The sequence below is a fragment of the Tilletiopsis washingtonensis genome (genome assembly GCF_003144115.1).
Source record: "Tilletiopsis washingtonensis strain MCA 4186 unplaced genomic scaffold FA09scaffold_2, whole genome shotgun sequence".
Classification (NCBI taxonomy): Eukaryota; Fungi; Basidiomycota; class Exobasidiomycetes; order Entylomatales; genus Tilletiopsis; species Tilletiopsis washingtonensis.
In genome coordinates, this window is record NW_020311999.1 from 239,539 (window position 1) to 258,817 (window position 19,279).

The following is a 19,279-nucleotide window of genomic DNA, read 5'->3' on the forward strand; positions in this document are numbered from 1 at the left end:
AGACTGAATTGGCGAGGGCAGAGTAGCGAGAGGCTCGGGTGGGCTAAGCGACGACAAGAAACGTGTAGTGTAGACGAGTGCGGCAGAGGCAGAGCGGACACAGGGCGCGGCGGCAAACAGTCTACTCGCTGATGAACGTCGCCTCGCCGAAGTACGTGCCGTCAACCTCGTGCGAGCCGGCGGACGCACCGGCGACGTCGGCGGGCAGCGTGAGCTTGAGCTTGGCGGGCAGCAGCGTCTGCGGCAGGCAAGAGCGTCAGTCGCTGGACACGCGAAGGACGCCACACTGGACGCACCTGGTAGATGAAGGGCTTCGTGCCGGCCATGTACGACACGACCTTCTTGACGACGGCGGGCATCTCGCCGAGCACGTCGACCTTGTCGACGAGGCCCTTGCTCTGCGCCACGGGATGCGGCGGGCCGAGCTCGACGCGCAGCTCGGCCTGCACGCGCTGCGCCGTGTCGCCCTTCTCCGACGGCGGCGCAGCCAGCAGCGCGCCGTCCCAGACGTAGCGGATCGCCTGCGGCACGCTGTAGCCCGTGTCCGGGTCCTGCACGCACTCGAGGTGCTCCACCGCCGTGTTGCTGTGCTTGGGCGCCGAGCCGGCGGCGCCGCGCGTTCCCGCCGTCACGGCCACAAGGCGCTCGCCGACGACGACGCTGCCGATGGTGACGGTGCGCGTCTCGCGGCGCTTGCTCGCCTCGGCGCCCGAGGCGGCAGCCTTGCTCGACGCGGCGCTGCCCGGCTCACCGCCGTAGTCGCTCGTGGTGGTGAACTCCATGCTGATGGCCGAGACGCCGCCGAGGGCGTCGCTCTGGAAGTTGGCAAAGTTCCAGCGCGAGGCGACGAGGTTGGGACGCATGCCCTGGATGGCGTGCACGAACATGCCCGTGCCGCGCGCGTCGAGCGCCTGGCCCTTGAGCAGAATGTGGCCGCTGGTGTGCGCGCGCGGCCAGAAGCGGTGCACGACGAAGCCGTCGGGCGACGCCTGGTTGGCGCCGAAGAAGCTCTTGCCGCCCTCGGCGCCGGCGCCCACCTTCCAGCCGGCGCACGAGGCGGGCCGCGTGTACGTGTAGCCGAGCTGCACCTCGGCGTCCATGTGCGCGGTGATCTCGTAGCTCTCCGAGCCGTCGGGCAGCGTGCTGTGCAGCACGCTGAACTGCTCGCCCTTGCACGAGCGCCCGTCGTACGACGCCGCCTTGTCGCGGCCCGAGCCCGCCGGCGCCGGCGTCTCGAACTTGGACACGGAGAGCGACTTCCAGATCTTCTGGCCGGTGCTCGGGTTGTAGTACTTGAAGGTGACCTGGATCTGCGGGTACCACAGGCTGCAGCGCGCGTCAGCACGGTGCACGGCGGACAGCGTCTAGCAGCAGATGCGCTGCGGCCAGCGGACAGGAGCGTAGTGCGGCCAGCGTGCGGCAGCTGACCCCACGCCTGCTGTAGCGCTTCGTGCGCTGCCAGGCGTGACCTCCCACACGGCTGTCCCGCTGCATGCGCTGCCAGGCATGACCTGCCACCAGACTGTCCCACTGCATGCATGCCCGCCCCCACGGCCACTCACCCGACGGCACTGTGGATGACCTGGCTGGTGACGAAGGCGCCGTCGCTCAGCACGGCGTACCACACCTGCGTCTCGGTGGTGAAGCCGCCGGCGCACGTCCAGCTCGTGTCCTTGGGCGTGAGGGCGCCGTAGAGGGCATCCTGCGGCACCGTGTCGGACACGGCGCGGAAGTTGGAGCCCGTGGGCTCGGCGCCGGAGCTGTGCGCGTGTCAGCGAGGCATGGCGGGCGGCTGTATGCGCGCGCACTCACAGCCAGCTGCCCCAGCCAGACATGATGCGGAGAGAAGAGAGGGAGAGGGAGTGGGAGAGGTGCGCGAGGGATGCGCAGGCGACCGGTGGAGGTGGGAGCGGAGGGAGTGCGCAGTCGGCAGCGCAGCGGGGCGAGCAGCAGCCGCACCCTGACGCATCGGATCTGGCACAGCGCCGGCGGCTGTGCCGTGCCGCCGTGCGGTGCCGTGTGCCGCGCGCAACGTCGCGTTTCGTGGAGACGTGCGCACAAGCGCATCTCGCCGCCGTCGCTCCCACGCGCCGACTCACTTGCCTGCACACTCTCGAGCCCAGCAAGGTCACCCATCGTCCATGCGGCATCGCTGGCGCTTCCTTTTGCGCACATAATCAAGGCAGCGCTGTTCTGCGTTGCACTGTGCAGTAGCGAGACCCGTGTGTGGCCGGCAGACGACAGCTAGAGCGTCCGTGGTGGATGTAACCCCCCTCGCGCGGCCCTCTTGCCTTCCATCCCAGACTGCGTCGTCAAGGGACTAGACTGCCAGCGGCCATGTCAGGAGCGATGTGACTTTAAGGTCAAACCAGACTCGCAGCAGAAGTTGCGTTCAGGCGGTCTCGACGAGTACGAAGCGCCTGGCGGCTGCACGGTGCCTGCGAGGGCAGCGGCCTTCTCCACGCCGCCGTCGCTCGGCTCTCTCGACGCGCCTCGACGAGCCGCGAGCCTCTCTCCTCCCGGCCGTCGGGGCGCTGTGCCTTAGCAGGTGGGATCTGGCGCGGCGGCTCTCCGCTTTCTTCAGCATCAACAACTGCGGAGGGAGCTGTCAGCCGTGCAGCGGCGGATGCCGTTGCCTAGTTTCGCGGGAATCTGCTGGGCGGGCGACGCTGCGGCCTGCAGACGTGCCGCTGCGCTGCAGCGTCAGCCAACGTGGGCGCTCGGCAGCGCCACGCCGACGCCGCCCCGCCCTTTCTGCCGCCGCGGCATGCGGTCCGGGCGCCGAGCTGGCGCACCGAGCTTCGACCGGCGCGCCGCTCCCCGCGGGTGCGCCTGCGCCTCGTCTCGGCGCGCGCCTCTGTCGCTTCTCGCTGGCGATGCATGCTGGCTGAGACGAGCAAGAGATGCGGCATGGCTCACGCTCTCTGCAGCATGCTGCTGGAGCAGCTGCAGAAGAGGGATCGAGCTGCCTCGGCGAAGGCATGAGGGGTGAGGAGGGGTCCCTGGCGCATAATTCGCGCGCGCGCTGGCGCGGCGCGAAGAAGTTGGGGCGAGGCGCAGACGCAGCGTGGCGCCGAGACGGGCGGCCTGCCGGCGGCGCAGGTTTTGCGGCGGGGCGCCTCCGCCAAAACTTGCAGCGCGAGCGTGCCGCGGGCCGGCAGCGAGTGTCTGAGCTGGGTGGAGAGGGAGAGCAGCAGCAGCAGGTGCAGCAGCAGGCCGACGGCGAGAGGCAGCGGTGACGCTGCGCTGCAACACCGCCGCACGCTCGCGCTCCTCGCGGCGTGCTGGCCTCGAGTCTCGCCGAGCGCGGGGGCGCGGCGCCCTCGCTGGAACTGCGAGCCCCTCTCGGCCGGCCACTTTGCTCTTAGTCCGCAGGCCTGCGCACCGAGCTTGCCTCTTCACCACCACCACCACCCACCACATGTGAGCAGCTCTAGTCCGTGCCGCGTTTCTGCGAGGACTTGCGATGCGCTGGACGATCGCGGCGACCTGGCCCAGGGCAGCGCTGGCCGCCGCGCGCGCGCGCGCCGCGCGCGCACCGATTGCAAGTGGCCGCCTGCCCTGCCGGCCCTCATCACGCTGGCCGCACGACGCTGGTGACCAGCTCGCCGGCCCTGCGCAGCACCATCCACCTCTCGCTCTTGCGCAGGCAGAGCGGTGTCTATGCTGGCGCAGCTGTGCGTCAGCCGCGTGCGGAGTCGCAGAGGAGGGCGCTCGCAGCAGCAGTTCGTGCGGCGTCTGCGCACGGGCTTATCCAGCGCGCGCCGCCGCGTATCTTTTTCGCCGGCGCGCCGCCTGTGTGCGGTGCGGCGGGCGTGCCGCGGCGAGACCTTCCCGCTGGCACATCTGCAGCGCGCTCGGCTCGCCTCTGCCTTCGTCCTTCTCACCACCACTCCCACACCCAGCACGCCGTCACCATGCTGTACCAGCCCATCGCCAAGTCGCAGGTGAGTCGCCGTGACGTGCACAGCTGCGGCTGCACGTACCACTCCTCCTGGCGCTGCCCGCTCACGCGCTTCGCTTCCCAGCTCGAGTGGCTCGCCAGCCTCAACCCGCTCGAGCACGGCATCTCCAGCTCGAACCGCTTCTTCCGCAAGACGTGAGTGCGGCGTGGCAGGTCGAGCGGCGTGCATGCATCGAGCGCAGCGTCTGCGCAGCGGTGGGTATGCAGGCTGGTCACGCCCCGCTGCTGGGAAGATTGCCGAGCGCATCTTCAAGCGCGCCAGATGCACAGGCAGCCAGGACCTGGAGCGAGCAGCCCGGCTCACACCCTGCTCTGCCGCGCAGCTCGATCATCTGCACGATCGGCCCCAAGACGAAGAATGTCGAGATGCTCGGCGCCCTGCGCCGCGCCGGCATGAACATCGGTGGGTCGCGCAATGCGCGCGCAAGGGTGAGCGCAAGCGCTCGCACACCTGCTGACCGTCCTCAGTCCGCCTGAACGCCTCGCACGGCTCGGCCGAGTACTTCAAGTCCGTCGTGGACAACACGCGCGCCGTCGTGGCCGAGACGCCCGGCCGCCCGCTGGCCATCGCGCTCGACACCAAGGGCCCCGAGATGCGCACGGGCATGATGGTCGACGGCGAGGACGTCAAGATCTCGACGGGCCACGAGTTCTACGTCACCACGGACGACGCCTACGCCGAGAAGTGCAGCGCCACGCACCTCTACATCGACTACAAGAACCTCGCCAAGAAGGTCGAGGTCGGCCGCCAGATCTTCATCGACGACGGCATCCTCGCGCTCGAGGTTGTGGCCATCGAGTCGGAGAAGCTCGTGCGCGTGCGCGCCTCGAACAACGGCGTGCTGTCGAACAAGAAGGGCGTCAACCTGCCGCTCACGGACGTCGACCTGCCCGCCATCTCGGAGAAGGACCGCCAGGACATTCTCTTCGCCGTCGAGAACGACCTCGACATGATCTTTGCCTCGTTCATCCGCCGCGGCTCCGACGTGCGCACGATCCGCGAGATCCTCGGCGAGAAGGGCGCGCACATCAAGATCATCTCCAAGGTCGAGAACCACCAGGGCGTGCTCAACTTCGACGAGATCCTCAAGGAGTCCGACGGCATCATGGTTGCGCGCGGCGACCTCGGCATTGAGATTCCGGCGCCGCAGGTCTTCATGGCGCAGAAGATGATGATCGCCAAGTGCAACATCGCCGGCAAGCCCGTCATCTGCGCCACGCAGATGCTCGAGTCGATGATTGTCAACAACCGCCCGACGCGCGCCGAGGTCTCCGACGTCGCCAACGCCGTGCTCGACGGCGCCGACTGTGTCATGCTGTCCGGCGAGACGGCCAAGGGCGCGTACCCGATCGAGGCGGTGCGCATGATGGCCGAGACGAGCTTCCTGGCCGAGCAGTCGATCTCGTACGTGCCGCTCTTCAACGAGATGCGCAGCCTCACGCAGGTGCCCACGGACACGAGCGAGACGGTCGCCATGGCGGCCGTGAGCGCGTCGCTGGAGCAGCAGGCTGGTGCGATTCTGCTCATGTCGACGAGCGGCAACACGGCGCGCCTCGTGAGCAAGTACCGCCCGCGCTGCCCCATCCTCACCATCACGCGCGACTCGCACACGGCGCGCGACGTGCACCTGTACCGCGGCTGCTACCCGTTCCTCTACCCGCACCCGCGCCCGGCCGACAACAGCAAGTGGCAGGAGGACGTGGACAACCGCATCAAGTACGGCCTCAGCGAGGCGCTCGCCCTCGGCATCGTCGAGAAGGGCGACGTCGTCGTCGCCCTGCAGGGCTGGCGCGGCGGCCAGGGACACACCAACTCGCTGCGTGTCCTCACCGTGCCCGACGCGGCGCGCGACTTTGTGCTCGAGGGCACGGGCAACCCGGCGCGCGAGTCGTAGAGCAGCCGAGGCTGTCCTCGTCCGCCTCTCTGCCGCCGCGTGCCCTCGCCTCGCGCCGAGCTTCGTCTGCACTGCGCCTGACGCGCCAGACCGTCTCTCGCAGGCCCGCCTAGATATCCCTCGCGAAGCCGTCCCGCAGCCCATGCCGTTCCGCTCCGCTCATACACGTTCCTTTCCCGTCTGCTCTACTTGTCACGAAAAAAGCCAAGCCGCTGCAATTACATGCACTAGACCACAGCCTCGAGCGCCGGAAAGACGGGCAGGATCTCGCTGCGGACGAGCGGCGTCCGTGCGGCGAGCGTTACGAGTGCCGAGGCGCAGGCGGCGTGGAGCGCCTCGGAGCTCGTGCCGGCGAGGGCCTGTGCGTAGCACAGCGCGAGCAGCTGGCCGACGTGCTGGGCAGCAGTGGAGTCTGGGCTCGAGGCGTGCTGCAGCAGCGTCAGCGCCAGGCCCAGTGCCTCGGCAGCAGAAGCACTCGGCGGCGTCGGCTCGTCGAGCATCTGGCGCGTGACGAGGGTGACGAGGGCGTGGTGCCGAATCGCAGCGGATGCGGGCGTCGGGCGAACGTGGTCGAAGGCCAGCATGCATGCCAGGCTGCGCTTGAGTGAGGGTAGGGCTGGCGCGAGGGCAAGCGTGTCGCGGAGATGCGCCGCAAGCACCTCTGCCACCTGTTCCCGTCGAGCTGTGGCCTGCACGAGATGGACGTGCGGGCGCACGCTGTCCAGCGGCGCGCCGACCAGGCCCGCACCGAGCGCTGGCGAGAGCCAGGCAGTGCTACGAGAGGGACCTGAAGCGATGTGAGCTCAAGCTGTGCGTCAGCAACGAGCATCCCCACTCACTCGGAAGCGCCTCGATAGCCTCCTCGAGCTTGCTCCTGAGCACGGCCACATCGACGTCCGTGCCTGCCGTCGCCGCAGCGAGTTGAGAGTCGCGCAGCACGCGTCGCAGATCGGCTGCCACAAGCTGTGCGACCGTCGAGGAGCAGCTGTCGGACGTCAGAAACGTGCTGAGGATCTCGTAGTGCACCGCACGGCCGCTCGACTGCCCGCCTGCAGCTGACTTGAGCGGGACACGCTGCAGGTCCGTCATGACCCAGCGCAGAGCGCCGGGCAAAGCGAAGCATAGCAGGTCTTGGGCGAAGTACGTCAGGCCGCCGCGGAGCGTGTCGAGGTCGATGATGCCCGTGTTGCAGGCAGTGATGGACTGAGAAAAGAGCAGCGGCGCCAGGCGCATGATGACCTGCGGTGCAGAGTCACTGCGAGCGCCGCGTCAGCCACACACCCATCAAGGTCGTCGGAGGGCACGCACCGCATGAGCTCGTCCGAGATGCCATCGCTCTCGTAGAGAGCGCGGATCCAGCGCGCGACGAGCTCGCGCTCGCCAGCCTCCAGGTCGTCGAGGCGCGAGATGGAAGTGCACGAGCGGGCGAAGCGAGGCAGGAAACGCGCGTGCTCCGCCAGCTGCTCGACGACTAGACCTCCAGCGAGCTGCTCGAGCGCGTGTCAGCGATACGACAGCTTGTCGGACCGTCGCGACGCACCTCTGCACGATTAAGCAGCCACTGCGCAAAGAGAATGACGGAGCACAAGACCGACGGCTCGTCGGCAATCTCGCCGAGGTCCGTGCGATCGAGCAGAGTGGCGAACGGCAGGAGCACCTCGAGCGATCCGACGTAGAGGGCCATCACGTCGACTGCGGAGGCATTGTCGAGCAAGGCCTTGGAGACGCGGGCCACACGCTCGAGGTCGCCCTCCTGCGCAGCATTCGCCAGCATCTGTGAGGCGCACATGAGCCGAGCTCCGCCAGCGTCGCTCATCTGAGCTCACCTGCACAAGCTGGCGCGCGCACGTCGGCTGTGCGCCGTAGTCGCCTGCGACCTTGTTCAGAAGCTCCGTGAGGTCGTCATGCGCCATCTTGTCGGCCAGGTCGGCAGCGAGCGCCTCTTCTCCGCCTGCTTGCGCCATGAGTGTCGGCTCGGCATCGGCCAGCGCTCCAGCAACGCTCGTGCTGTCCGCGTCCGCCGCGCTCATGAGCTGCAGGTCGACGAGGGCACGCAGCAGACCGCCACGCAGCGGTGCATGTGGCGGGCTCGAGCTGCACGACTGTCAGTGTTGCGCTGCGCTGAGAGCCGGTCTGGCACTCACGCTGATGCGAGCCACTCGTCCAGCGCCATGTCGTCCTCGCCGCGCTCTTCGGCCGACTTGGAGGGCACAGCAGCGAGCATGACGCGCTCCGTCTCCACCAGACGGGCCTCTGTCAGCGACAGGAGCGCCTTGAAGACGCCGCTCATGATGTGCTGCGGATGCGCTCCTGCGGCCACGCGCTCGGACTCCAGGCTCGCAACAAGCGCCGGCAGCTGCTGAAGGGCTCAGCGGTAGCGAGGCGTGGAGGCCGCGAGGAACTCACCATGCCACAGAGAGCAGCGCGCCACACAACAACATAGGCCGCGTCACTCCGCCCAGACGGCTCCAGCGATCCGATCGTCGGCGGCGGAGACAGCACGTGCGTGAGAGATGTGACGGCAGCGAGAAAGATGGAGAGGTAGAATGTCTCGTAGATGCTCGTCGCGCTGGTGCTGGCGTCCTGTTGCCAGACATCATGTCAGACTCTCTTTTCTGGATTGACGAGGCTGGACTCACGGCTGCGTCCGTCAGGGCACTGAGAGTTGTACGAGCCGCTTCGACCTTGGCAGCCCATGGAAGCTGCTCGTCGACCTGAAACGAGGAGATGAGCTCTGGAGAGCCGAGCAGGACCCCCCTCACCCACGCCACACTCACAAAGAGATGCAGCAGATGCACGATCTCCACGCTCGGCGACGGCTCGGCGCTGCCGGGTAGCTGCAGATGGCCAATGTCCCACACTTCGAGTCGCCATGTCTGCAGAGGTGGCAGAGCTGCGCTCGCCGCACGCAGCGCGCGCTCCTGCTCGACGAGGCCCTTGTCTTGCGCGTGTGCAGCCGCAGCCGCTGTGCTTCCCCTTCGCGGGCGCGTGCCGTGCAGCAGCGAGTCCAGCACTGACCGAGCAGTCTCGGACGATATGAGCGGGTTTGTGTGCGAGTCAAGTGCAGCAAAGAGCGTCGCAAAGGCGGCCTCCACAGCCCGCACGCTCTGCTCGTCCACGCCGCCAGCCTGCGGTGCCGCGCGCGCGGACTCGACCAGCGCCGGCACGCCGGCGGTGAGCCAGCCTGCAGTAAGGCTAGCAGCGGCGTGTTCCTGCGCGACGAGAGCCTCGGCGCACATGCGAGCGCAGCTGCCTGCCACACGCAGGACTGCCGTCCATGCGGAGGCATCGTAGATGCGCGTGATTGCCTCGAGATCTGGCAGGCCGCGCGAGTCGCACTCAAGCAGGAGGCTGGCAGCGGCGCCGACAGAGGAGCTCGAACGGCGGCCCGACTCATCGCCATGCAGCTGCAGAAGTGCGAGCGACACTTGTGCAGGTGTGCACAGCGGCTGATGCAAGTCGAGCGCCGACGCCGACGATGAGGCGGCGCCCGCTGCGTCCTCGAGCGGCCGGCCGAGTGCGAGGGTCAGGTAGTCGAGCGCCAGCTCTGGCGGGACGGACAGCGGCACAACGAGCGCTAGAAGCACCTGGACGACCGTATAGCCGCTGTCTTCTCCGGCGAGGACCGCACGCGCCTGTGCGAGCCACTGCGGATGCGCGGTGAGCTGTGGCTGTCTCGTGCTCTGGCCGAGGCACACACCTGCGACGGCGCAGTGCCGCGCGCCAGTGCCTGTATTGTGAGTCGCTCGATCTCGGGCCGGAGCGCTGGCGCAGCGCTCATGTGCGTGTCCATGCTGCAGCGAGCGGGAGAGGTGGTGGTAGAGGGTAGAGGAGGGCGGAGAAGAAGGCGCGCGGCGCAGCTCCACCTTCCCTTGGTCCGAGCGGCACGACCTCGGCGCGTCGCAGCCGAATGCTCCAGAAGCGCGTCCTGGTCCGGACCATCCTCACACCCGTCGCCTCATCTTGGCTCTCGTCTCAGGTCTCTGAACTCACTCACTTGAGCTGCTGCATGAGGTAGCGGAATCGGGGTTATCTGCTCAAGCCCGCTCCTCGGCCGCACCGTATCGGCGGGCTGCCGTGTGCGCAGGCTGCGCGTGTGAACTCGCTCGACCGCACCCTCGGAGCCGCACTTGGCCCTCCAGCGCCCTCGCAGCCACAGCGGAGCTTCCCTCCAGGCACGACGGGCACGACAGAAGCTCTGGCGAGAGGGCAGATACAGGCCTGAGCCGGCACCCGGGCGTGCGGCAGACGCTAGAGGTCACACTCCGCCCCGCCCACGCTCCCGGTATCCGACTCTCCGGCATTCTCTCCGGCCAGCACTCTGAGTGACGCACGCCAACATGCCCGACCGCGGCTCTCGCCTTCGACTGTGATCATCACGGCAAGGCTCCCAGGCATGGGCATGGCAGCCCAACAGGTGGAAGCTGACTGGCTCTGACAATTGCAGCCGCGGCCTGAGAGAAGCGGCCTCTGTGCAGCTGGCCTCGCGAACCCGTGCCGAGCCCGGCGCCTCCGCATCCTCGCCCTCGAGCATATCCGGACGAGCCGGGCGGAGGCTGTCCCACCGACTCGCCTTCGCATGCGAGGGCTGCGACACCCCTACACCGCTTCTGCGCAACGAGATCCGCTCGCTGCAGCTCCGTTACGGCTGGCTCCGTTCCGTGCCGCGAATGACCGCTGCGTGGCTGCGCGGGCTGCAGACGGCAGCGTAATATGATGTTGGCGCAGAGAGAGTGAGGTCTCAGAGATGCAGCGCGAGGAGCAGCAAGAGAGCTCAGAGGTGCCGGCAGAAGCGCGCGACGGACGAGGTGAGCGCTCATGCGCATGCGGGGCAAATGCAGGGTGCAGCGAGCACCAAAGCGCAGGGGCAGCACCGGAGCTGTGCCGGGACGCTGGCCGTCCCGTTGCGTCGCGGCAGCCGACGTCGAGCAGCAGCAGAGGAGCGGAGCACATGCAACGAACGCATGGGCCGGACGCCGAAGCCACACACCCACGAGGCCGGCTGCGGCACGGGTGCAGCGCTGCAGCAGCCGGCAGACGCGAGAGCGCAGCGCAGGCGCAGCAGAGTTTGCTAGCCTTCGTCGCCGTCGGGCAGCACCTGCGCAAGCGCAGCAGCCGCCTCGCCTCGGCACCTCCTCCGTCTGCGCCGCGGGCCCGACGTGACTGCTCCGAAGCCCAGCTGCGGCAAGGCGGCTCCGCCTTGCCTGCACCCTGAGCGGCGCATCCTAGCTCGCCACGCGCCGCAGCTTCGGCGCCGCCGCCGTGCCGTGAGCGCTGCCCGCGGCACGTGAACGCAGCCGCTCCAAGCACGCAGTGTACCGAGCGCTGCAGCATGCTGCAGCGGCGGCCAGCAGCAGCAGCAGCGGCAGCAGCAGCAGCAGTTGCAGCAGCAGCGGCAGCAGCAGCAGCAGTTGCAGCAGCCAACGGCGGCCTCAGATGCAGCAGCAGCACGCGACGAGACCTCTAGCTCGGCGACGAGGCAGCAGCGCAGCCTATCTGCGCTATGCCGCGCGGCGCGTGCCGGAGCGCGGCTCAGGGTCCAGTGCATGGCGGGCGGCGTGGCGCGGCGCGCGAGCCTTCGCCGCGTGCCGCTCGCGCTCAGGTGCCGTGCGGCGGCGGCGCGACTCCTCTCTCCGCCCGCTCGGAGCGTGGCGCTGCTCCGCTTCCTGCGCGCCCCGCCTTGGTCTCGCGCCTCGTCGCTGCTCGCCTCCGTCTCCATCCTCCGTATCTCCACAGCAGCGCATCCCGGCCTTCCGCAGTCGGTCGTGACGCACCTCTTCGCGCGTCCGTCGGCTCGTCGTCTCGCGCGTGCCGTACCGCCACCCAGCTCGCGAGCTCGCACGCCAGCAGACGGTCATCGCCTGCCTCGGCTACGGCACGTCCCAGGGGTGCTTCCGCTGCTGCAGCACGTCCCTCGCTCTCGGCACCGGGTACACGAGGCAGCGTCGGCTCCGAGCGCACCTCATCAGATTAGCTGTGGCCAGCACGCCACCGCGTCGGCCTTCTAGCTTGCCACACGGAAGACGCGCGCCTGCCTGAGTGAGGGGCACTGAGAGGACTCTGGGTGAGTCCAGAACGCATCTATGCACATGGGGCGCCTTGATAGTCGCCGCTTGGTCAGCACCGCTGCTGCAGATAGGCACACGTGAGGGGCTTGAGCAGCCCTCGGCCCGTGGAAGGATGCCAGCGAGGGGCTCGGAGCATGCCTCTCCGCAGTCGTGCCACGGCGGTGCGGGTCCACGCGAGCGGTCACGCTGCGCGCGCCGCCCGTGGGTTCGCCGCCTGATTAGTTTCAGGCCCCTACTACGGACCCTGACGACACACCAGCCGGCTGCACTGCCGCCGTGCATGGGCGTCATGCTTGGCCGCACCCGAGGGCGCCTGCGCTGTGCTGGCTGGCAGCCCCAGACGCCCGGGCACCCTCGGCAAGGCACAGCGCTGAGGTGTCCGTCAGACTTAGAGAAGCGTCACAGGCGTGGAGCGAAGGCAGGGTGCCAGCCTTTATTGAGGGCCAGCCCGTCGCCTGTCACGCAGCAGGCCGACAGTGTCCGTGTGTCCTGCGCCAGCACGCTCGGCCTCGACTCGCTCGTGGCGCTGCTCGGTCGTGCTCAGTCTCTCTCACCCATCGCTCGCCCTTCCTGGTGGCCCCTTCTCACGCAAACTCTTCCTCTCCGCCGCAGTCCCGTCTGCGCACTCCGTCATCGCAGCGCTTGGCTCGCCACGAGCGAAGTCGGACCTCTGATCGCTCGCAGCCTCGCTCGACTGGCCAGATCCGTGTCGCCAGCCGCGTCTGCGCACCGAGCACTCTCCGAGCCTGCCGCCCGTCTGGCCCTTTCGAGGCTCTCCTCGCCAGGGCCTCGCGGCACCCTTCCGGATCTCCGAGGTCGATATCCTCTCGATCGCCTTGCGCGCGTCTGCCGTCGCCGCTGCGTGACTGGCGGCGACTCATCCTCACTCCGCGTCGCCGCGTCGTAGCGGGCTCGACCTCCTGCTACACGCCGAGTGCGCGTCCAGCAGGGCGGCATGCAGCCGCAGCCGGGGTACGACGCCTCGGGCGCGTTTGGCGGCGCATCGCAGCAGCATGGCCACCACAACGCACCCGGCATGCAGCATGGGCTGCCACACGGCATGCAGCAGATGCCGCTCGACATGCAGCAGCAGCAGGAGCAGCAGCGCAGCATGATGCAGGCGCAGCACGCCTCGCAGCAGCAACCATCGGGCATGCAGCAGCAGCAGACGTCCGCGATGCACCTGCAGCAGCAGCGCCAGCATCAGCAGCAACAGCAGGCGCAGCAGCAGCACCAGCAGCAACAGCATGCGCAGATGGCCCAGCTCCAGCAACAGCAGCAGCAGCAGGGGCTGCAGTCCGGCATGCACAACACGGCAGGCACCTTCTTCATGCCCGTCGTGCACAACCACCCACAGCAGCAGGCGCAATCGCAGCCGCAGCCGCAGCAGCAGTCGCAGCAGCAGCAGCAGGCCAACGCCGGCATGATCCCGCGCCGCAACACGTACGCGCCGGGCGTCATGGCGTCTGGCGCCGGCATGGAGCTGTACCATCCGCCGACGGACGAGGAGATCGACGCCATCCTGCAGACGTACGGCCGGCCGGGCGCCCAGCGCGACGTCAACGGGTCACAGGCGGGCGCGTCGGGCGGGCATTTGGATCCCGCTGCCGCGGCCGCGGCTGCCGCAGCGTACGGGCATCTGGGCTACGACGGTGAGCGCTCGCAGGGTGGTGCAGGGCCGGTGGACATGCGGCTGCAGCGTCTCGGCGGCAACCGCGGGCCTGGCGGCTACGAGGGCGACTTCAGCAACACGCCGTCGTCGCAGACACCGGGCGGCACGTCGAGCGACGACAGTCCCGGCGGCAAGCGACGCCGCATGACCTTTACCGCTGGCGCGCACCCGCTGCCGTCTGTGACCGCCGGGCAAGTTCTGCAGCAGCACGAGCAGCAGGGCAGCTCCATGGCGCCGCAGCACGTGCGGCCCAGCATGCCGCACTCGGCCACGAACATGATCGACGCTGCTGCCGCTGCCGAGTACGGCGGCTGGGCGCCGAACCTCCACCGGAGAACGCTCAGCGGCAGCCTGCACGTGCCGCCGTCGCGCAGCTCCGAGAGCCTCATGGACGGCTACCAGCCGATGCACGCGCCGTCGGACAATATGTCTGGGCCACAGCGCCCCGGCCACCAGCAGCAGCAGAGCTGGGCCGGGCCGCAGCGGAATTCCTCGTCGGGCAACATGCCAGGCTCGTCTGGCGGCCCGCTGCCGCTGGGCCACGCCGCCTCGCATCCGCCCGGTCTCGGCTCGCAGGTGCTGCGTGGCCCCGACCGCGCGTCGCTGGGCCACAATGCCGCCAGTGACTTTACGAAGCGCAAGGGCTGGAGCAACCGCATCGTCGAGGAGCTCCTCGACTTTGTGCACGTGCTCGATGCGCAGGGCCGCGTGCTCTTCGCCAGCCCGAGCGTGTATGCGCTCACCGGCTGGAAGCCAGAGGAGCTGACGGGCAAGCCGCTGTTCGAGGTGCGTTGGACTTGGGACCTGTCGCGTCCGGTTTGCTGACGCCCCTGCAGTTCATTCACTCGGACGACGTCGCCGACGTGCAACGCGGCTTCTCGCGGTCACTCGTCGAGCACTCGGACCTGCTCATGTACTATCGCTTCCGGCGCAAGCCGCAGACGGCGGCCGACAAGCGGCAGAAGCGCGCCGACATTGCCGACGCCAAGGCGGCGGCGCGCTCGCCGTCAGACTCGACGTCTGACTCCGCTGGCGGCGAGACCTCGTCGAACGCCACCAACGGACAGAGCGGCGCGGGTCCGAACGGCCAGCTGCGCACGCGCGATGGCACCTCGCCCAGCCGCGACGAGGACGACACGGAGGACCACTTCGAGGTGTTTGAGGCCACCGGGCACGCGTACTTCTCCACCGGCGTCAACATGCCGAAGCAGGGGTCCATGCTGAGCGAGGACGATACGCACAAGCTGTTGGACGCCGCGCAGCAGTCCAAGTCGTCCAACGACGACGAGCTCTCTGCCGACAGCGCGCAGTGCTTCTTCTGCACGTGCCGCGTCTATCCGACGAAGAACGTTACGATGCTCGACTCGTTCCTGGAGCTGAAGCTCGAGAACGAGCGGCTGCGCAAGCTGCTGGCCGAGATGGACCTGCGCGACGGGCCCGACGGCCGCAGCGGCGGAGGAGCTCGCGACGGGCACGACGAGGAGGACCCGGCAGGCGCCCAGCGCACCAGCCTCGATGAGCCGGCGTACCACACCGACTTCTACAAGGCCGAGCTCGACGCGTCGTACCGGCGCGAGAGTGCCGTCTCGGCGCTGGGCCACGGCAACTTCGGCGAGGAGAGCCAGCCGACGAGTCCGCTGCAGAGCTCGTCGCTGGCTCTCGAGCGCACGCTGACTGCCGAGGCGGAGAGCGATGAGGGCGAGGACGATGACGCCGGCACAGTGGGTGCCGGCGGCACCGAGGACGGCAAGCGCAAGAAGGTGCGTGCGCGGTGTGCATGCGAGCCCAGCAGCGTGTCTGATCCCTTCCTACAGAAAAAGCCCAAGCCGGACGAGGGCGACTATGTGTGCACCGACTGCGGCCGTGTGGACTCGCCTGAGTGGCGAAAGGGTCCGCTGGGTCCCAAGACGCTCTGCAGTGAGTCGTGCTGTGCTGGTCCGCGTCGACCTGCTGCTGACCCGCCGTCACAGACGCCTGCGGCCTGCGCTGGGCGAAGAAGGTCAAGCGCAGCGGAGGTGAGCCCGCCGCGTGTCCTCCCAGCCCTTGCCGCATCTCACCGCTCTCCACAGGCGACCCGAACGCCATCTCCAACGCCGCCGCCAAGCAGCCGTCGAAGAAGGCGCAGGCGCTCGCAGCCCGCGCCGCGGCGCACGCCGGGCGCCACCTCATGGGTGCGCCGCCAGGCATGCCCGACGGCGGGCCCGGCATGGCCTATCCGCCGGGCGTGATGCAGGCGGCGCCGCAGATGTACGCGCCGCACCAGCAACCGCCGCCGCCGCCTCACGGGCTGCCGCCGCCGCCGCAGCAGCAGCACCAGCAGCAGCAGCCACCGCACGGCATGGGCCAGGGTATGGGCCCCGGCATGGGCGGCTACCAGTAGGCCGAGTGCGTGCCCGTGCCCGCGAGTGCATCGCCGTGGCCTCCCTTCTCCCGCCGTCTGGACTCTCCCCGCTACTGCGCCTGCGCTGCGCCTCCATTGTATTGCTATTTGTCGCACGTCCGGAATACTTCAGTGTGAAGAAGAGTTGCCCGAGCCTGGTGTGTGGCGGTGTCGCTGCACGGGTGCTTGGAGTCGGCGCCGGCGCCCCGCGTGGTCGAGTCGGCAGCACAAGCGCCGCCTCCACCGCACAGCGCGCGACTCGTCGCGTGGGCGAGACACGGCGCAAGGCGACGTCAGAGCCCGATGATGTCCGTGCGTCGCGCGGCGCAGCCACTCTTACTCCCTCTCTCCCACACACCACCACAGCCACGCCGCACCCCCAGCTCGGCATCTCCGCATCGCTTCTTCACATAGAGTTATGTCGCATCAATACTCCTACGCGCCCGGCGGCGCACCCGGCGGCCAGGGCGGTGCGTACCAGACGCTACGTGTACCCGGCTCCTCGCATGGCCCCGGCAGCAGTGCTACTGCGACGCCCCAGCTCGTCTCGTCTGCTGACTGGCTCTTGCAGGCTATGGACAGGCACCGCAGGGCTATGGCCAGCAGGCCCCTCAGGGCTACGGCCAGCCGGCTCAGCAAGGCTACGGCCAACAAGCAGCCCAGGGCTACGGGCAGCAGCAGGCCCCGCAGGGCTATGGCCAGCAGGCGCCACAGGGCTACGGACAGCAGCAGGCGGCGCCGCAGGGATACGGACAGCAGCAGCAGGGCTATGGCCAGCCGCAGGGCTACCCGGCGCGGCCGCAGACGTTCAATCGGCACACGGGGCCGCCGCCGGGCGCCGACCCGCAGCTGTGGTGCGTGCGCGTGTGGATCTGCTGCGGGATGCTCTCGATGCTCTCGGATGCTCTGGCTGACACCTGCGCAGGGGTTGGTTCATCGCCTGTGACCGGGATTCCTCAGGAAACATCGACGCCAAAGAATTGCAGCAAGCCCTTGTGAATGGCGACTGGGTGCGTGCGGTCACGAGCGGCCTTGACGATGGGTGGTGCCTCTGACGACCCCTCGTGCGCAGTCCGCCTTTGAACAAGACACGGTAAAGATGCTCCTCGGATTCTTCGATCATGATCGCAGCGGTACGGATCGCACGCGAGGTGATAAAAAATACCATGCCAGAGCTGACGCAGGACCACGCCAGGTACGATCACCTTCAACGAGGTGAGATCCTCTGTGCTTCTGCGCCATCGTGCGGCCTGCTGACCACCGCGTGCAGTTCGCCGGTCTGTGGAACTACATCAAGCAGTGGCAGGAAGTCTTCCGCCGATACGACGCAGACAGCAGCGGTACCATCGATCAGAGCGAGCTCGGGTGAGCCAGCCGACGTCGTCAGATTTGGAGCACACATCGCTGATCAAAGCCTTTCAGACGTGCGATGACGGGATTTGGCTACAATCTCTCGCCGAAGCTCCTGCACCTCGTGACGGCGAAGTACAGTGCGTTCCCCTCCTCTTCCCCTGATCGCCCACCCCCTCAGAGTCCGGCTCCGTGCTTGGTCTGAATCTCCCGTCCTCTCCTCCCACGCACGCCGCCGCCACTCCTCTGCGTGGCCTGACATCTGACGCACAGTCACTGTTGATGGCGCCTCTGCAGGTGGCGTTCCCGTGCGCGGCAAGCCGCCTGGCATCACCTTCGACCGTTTTACGCGTGCTTGCGTTGTGGTCAAGCACCTCACGGGTACGCGGCCGCTGCGTCCTCGCACACCCGTCACTGGGCTGACACGCCACAACAGAGTCTTTCCAGCGCCACGACATGCAGCGCAATGGCAGCGCCACGCTGCGCTACGAGGACTTCCTCGAGATCGTCCTCTCGGCGCCCTGAGCGCGACCTCATGTACCGCGCCGCGACGTAATGTCCACACCCGCCTGTCTTCGCTTCGACCCGCCTTGGCGATCCGACTGTACTTCAGCGACGCCACTATGCACATACAGCCTTCACTCGTGAGACACATGAATTAGGAGACAGGTATGGCGCGCTCGACGCGGACTCGGTGGAAGGGGCTCAGGCACTGCCCGCCGCAGCCACGTGCTGGTGGACGGCCGGCTCGAACTTGCGAGCGAAAGGCTGATGTGTCGGAAGCACCAAAGTGAGGATGCTTAGATGCGAGAGGAGAAGGAGGGGTGCGGGGAGGGCAGAAGGGTGGGAAGGAAGGCGAAGGACCCCCTCGGGAGCGGCGGCGGTGCGCGGCGTGTTCGCTGTGCGCGACCTTCCTCTCTGCTCTGCCGATTGCGCGGCCACGCTCCCGACCAGCTGTCGCTACGGCAGGCCAGCAGCGACTTCTCCATCATCATGTCTTCCTCGTCGAAGCTGCGCGCGCCGTCGGCCGGCGCAGCTCTGCCGCTGTGGCGCACCCGGCGCCGGCACCGCGCCCGGTCTTCCCCTGAGCAAGGAAGAGAGCGCGGCACGGCGCCTGCCCATGCCGCGTGGCGGGCGCGTCCGTCTGCACATCACACCGCACTTCCACCTCTCTCCGCTCGTCCGTGCGGCGACGCACGATGCAGCATCACCACAAGTTGACCTCGATTGCGAAAGCGAGGCGGACATCCGGTGTGGTGACGCGCGTGCGCGGAGAGGCGGAGGGGGCACTTCGAGGGCGGCACAAGGACTGGGGATGAGCGCGACGTGGTGATCGAAGGCGAGTGCAAGGGGACAAGCACAGCAGGCCAGTGAGAGTGAAGAGCAAGAAGCGAGCGAGAACGGAAGGGAGGCGAGGACCCGAAGCAAGTGGGAGGCGAAGAGAGCGAGCGAAGGAGAACGGGCGCGAGACGGGGATCGGGGCCGAGTGGACGCGCTGCCTGGCTTCCTCCTCCTCCTGCCACTTCTCCGTCGTCGTGAGCCGATGTCATCTGTGCGAGAGGGTGTATGAGGTCGTCGTCCGTCCTCGTCAGTCGGCGAGGACGACGCATTGAAACGCCAGCCGCAGCAGCGAGAGGATGGCGCCGCTCGGAACGCGACGCTCGCGGGCCGAGAGATTCTGTTCGCCTGGCAAAGCGCAGTCGAGAACGCAGGGCGCAAGACTGAGTGACTGAGCCGCGGCGACGCTGCCGCCGATGGAAGGAGCGGAGAGCTGGCGTTCGGTGATGATGGCGGTGCGCGGAAGCACAGCCGCGACACCGCGCTCGCCTCGTTGGGCTCCGGCGCGCCGCCGACGCTGCGCCGCTCTCCTTCCCACTCCTCCTCTCTCCTCCGCTCCCCTCTTGTCGCCGCAGACCTGCACAGTCCTTCTGGCATGGAGAACGCATCGAT

At 68.3% G+C, this 19,279-nt stretch overlaps 6 protein-coding genes across 6 annotated transcripts; 3 read left to right on the top strand and 3 right to left on the bottom strand.

Moving 5' to 3' along the window:
• Nucleotides 1-121: 121 nt before the first annotated feature.
• Nucleotides 122-1,835, bottom strand: FA09DRAFT_336138 (oxidative stress survival, Svf1-like protein; the record flags this gene model as incomplete). The annotated part of the gene is made up of 4 exons (XM_025743843.1): nucleotides 122-238; nucleotides 297-1,326; nucleotides 1,563-1,760; nucleotides 1,813-1,835. The coding sequence occupies 4 exons, from the start codon at nucleotides 1,833-1,835 to the stop codon at nucleotides 122-124; spliced, it is 1,368 nt and encodes a 455-aa protein (XP_025601007.1).
• Nucleotides 1,836-3,699: 1,864 nt separating this feature from the next.
• On the top strand, nucleotides 3,700-6,123 carry FA09DRAFT_358096 (pyruvate kinase). The gene is made up of 4 exons (XM_025744912.1): nucleotides 3,700-3,947; nucleotides 4,029-4,099; nucleotides 4,288-4,367; nucleotides 4,433-6,123. The coding sequence occupies exons 1-4, from the start codon at nucleotides 3,918-3,920 to the stop codon at nucleotides 5,857-5,859; spliced, it is 1,608 nt and encodes a 535-aa protein (XP_025601008.1). The 5' UTR covers nucleotides 3,700-3,917; the 3' UTR covers nucleotides 5,860-6,123.
• FA09DRAFT_336140 (hypothetical protein) lies at nucleotides 6,087-9,652 on the bottom strand (the record flags this gene model as incomplete). Its single annotated transcript, XM_025743844.1, has 10 exons — nucleotides 6,087-6,646; nucleotides 6,699-7,114; nucleotides 7,168-7,346; nucleotides 7,400-7,633; nucleotides 7,686-7,953; nucleotides 8,004-8,215; nucleotides 8,266-8,442; nucleotides 8,499-8,573; nucleotides 8,637-9,506; nucleotides 9,560-9,652. The coding sequence occupies 10 exons, from the start codon at nucleotides 9,650-9,652 to the stop codon at nucleotides 6,087-6,089; spliced, it is 3,084 nt and encodes a 1,027-aa protein (XP_025601009.1).
• A 2,026-nt stretch (nucleotides 9,653-11,678) lies between these two features.
• FA09DRAFT_111790 (hypothetical protein) lies at nucleotides 11,679-12,550 on the bottom strand. The gene has a single exon (XM_025738997.1). It carries the CDS (start codon nucleotides 12,216-12,218, stop codon nucleotides 11,730-11,732), a length of 489 nt encoding a protein of 162 aa, XP_025601010.1. The 5' UTR covers nucleotides 12,219-12,550; the 3' UTR covers nucleotides 11,679-11,729.
• Nucleotides 12,551-14,687, top strand: FA09DRAFT_111718 (hypothetical protein). Its single transcript, XM_025738996.1, has one exon. It carries the CDS (start codon nucleotides 12,883-12,885, stop codon nucleotides 14,422-14,424), a length of 1,542 nt encoding a protein of 513 aa, XP_025601011.1. The 5' UTR covers nucleotides 12,551-12,882; the 3' UTR covers nucleotides 14,425-14,687.
• Nucleotides 14,688-15,844: 1,157 nt separating this feature from the next.
• FA09DRAFT_293583 (EF-hand) lies at nucleotides 15,845-17,854 on the top strand (the record flags this gene model as incomplete). Its single annotated transcript, XM_025740055.1, has 9 exons — nucleotides 15,845-15,947; nucleotides 16,551-16,833; nucleotides 16,905-16,989; nucleotides 17,052-17,112; nucleotides 17,175-17,194; nucleotides 17,250-17,344; nucleotides 17,402-17,469; nucleotides 17,603-17,710; nucleotides 17,766-17,854. 9 exons carry the CDS (start codon nucleotides 15,845-15,847, stop codon nucleotides 17,852-17,854), a joined length of 912 nt encoding a protein of 303 aa, XP_025601012.1.
• Between the last annotated feature and the right edge of the window lie 1,425 nt (nucleotides 17,855-19,279).

Bases quoted from the DNA above. Each gene is read 5' to 3' on its own strand.
- FA09DRAFT_358096 (XM_025744912.1), top strand. From the start codon at position 3,918: ATGCTGTACCAGCCCATCGCCAAGTCGCAG. The intron at 3,948-4,028 runs GTGAGTCGCCGT...TTCGCTTCCCAG, and splicing joins AGCCCATCGCCAAGTCGCAG to CTCGAGTGGCTCGCCAGCCT. The intron at 4,368-4,432 runs GTGGGTCGCGCA...GACCGTCCTCAG, and splicing joins CCGCGCCGGCATGAACATCG to TCCGCCTGAACGCCTCGCAC.
- FA09DRAFT_111718 (XM_025738996.1), top strand. From the start codon at position 12,883: ATGCAGCCGCAGCCGGGGTACGACGCCTCGGGCGCGTTTGGCGGCGCA.
- FA09DRAFT_111790 (XM_025738997.1), bottom strand. From the start codon at position 12,218: ATGACGCCCATGCACGGCGGCAGTGCAGCCGGCTGGTGTGTCGTCAGG.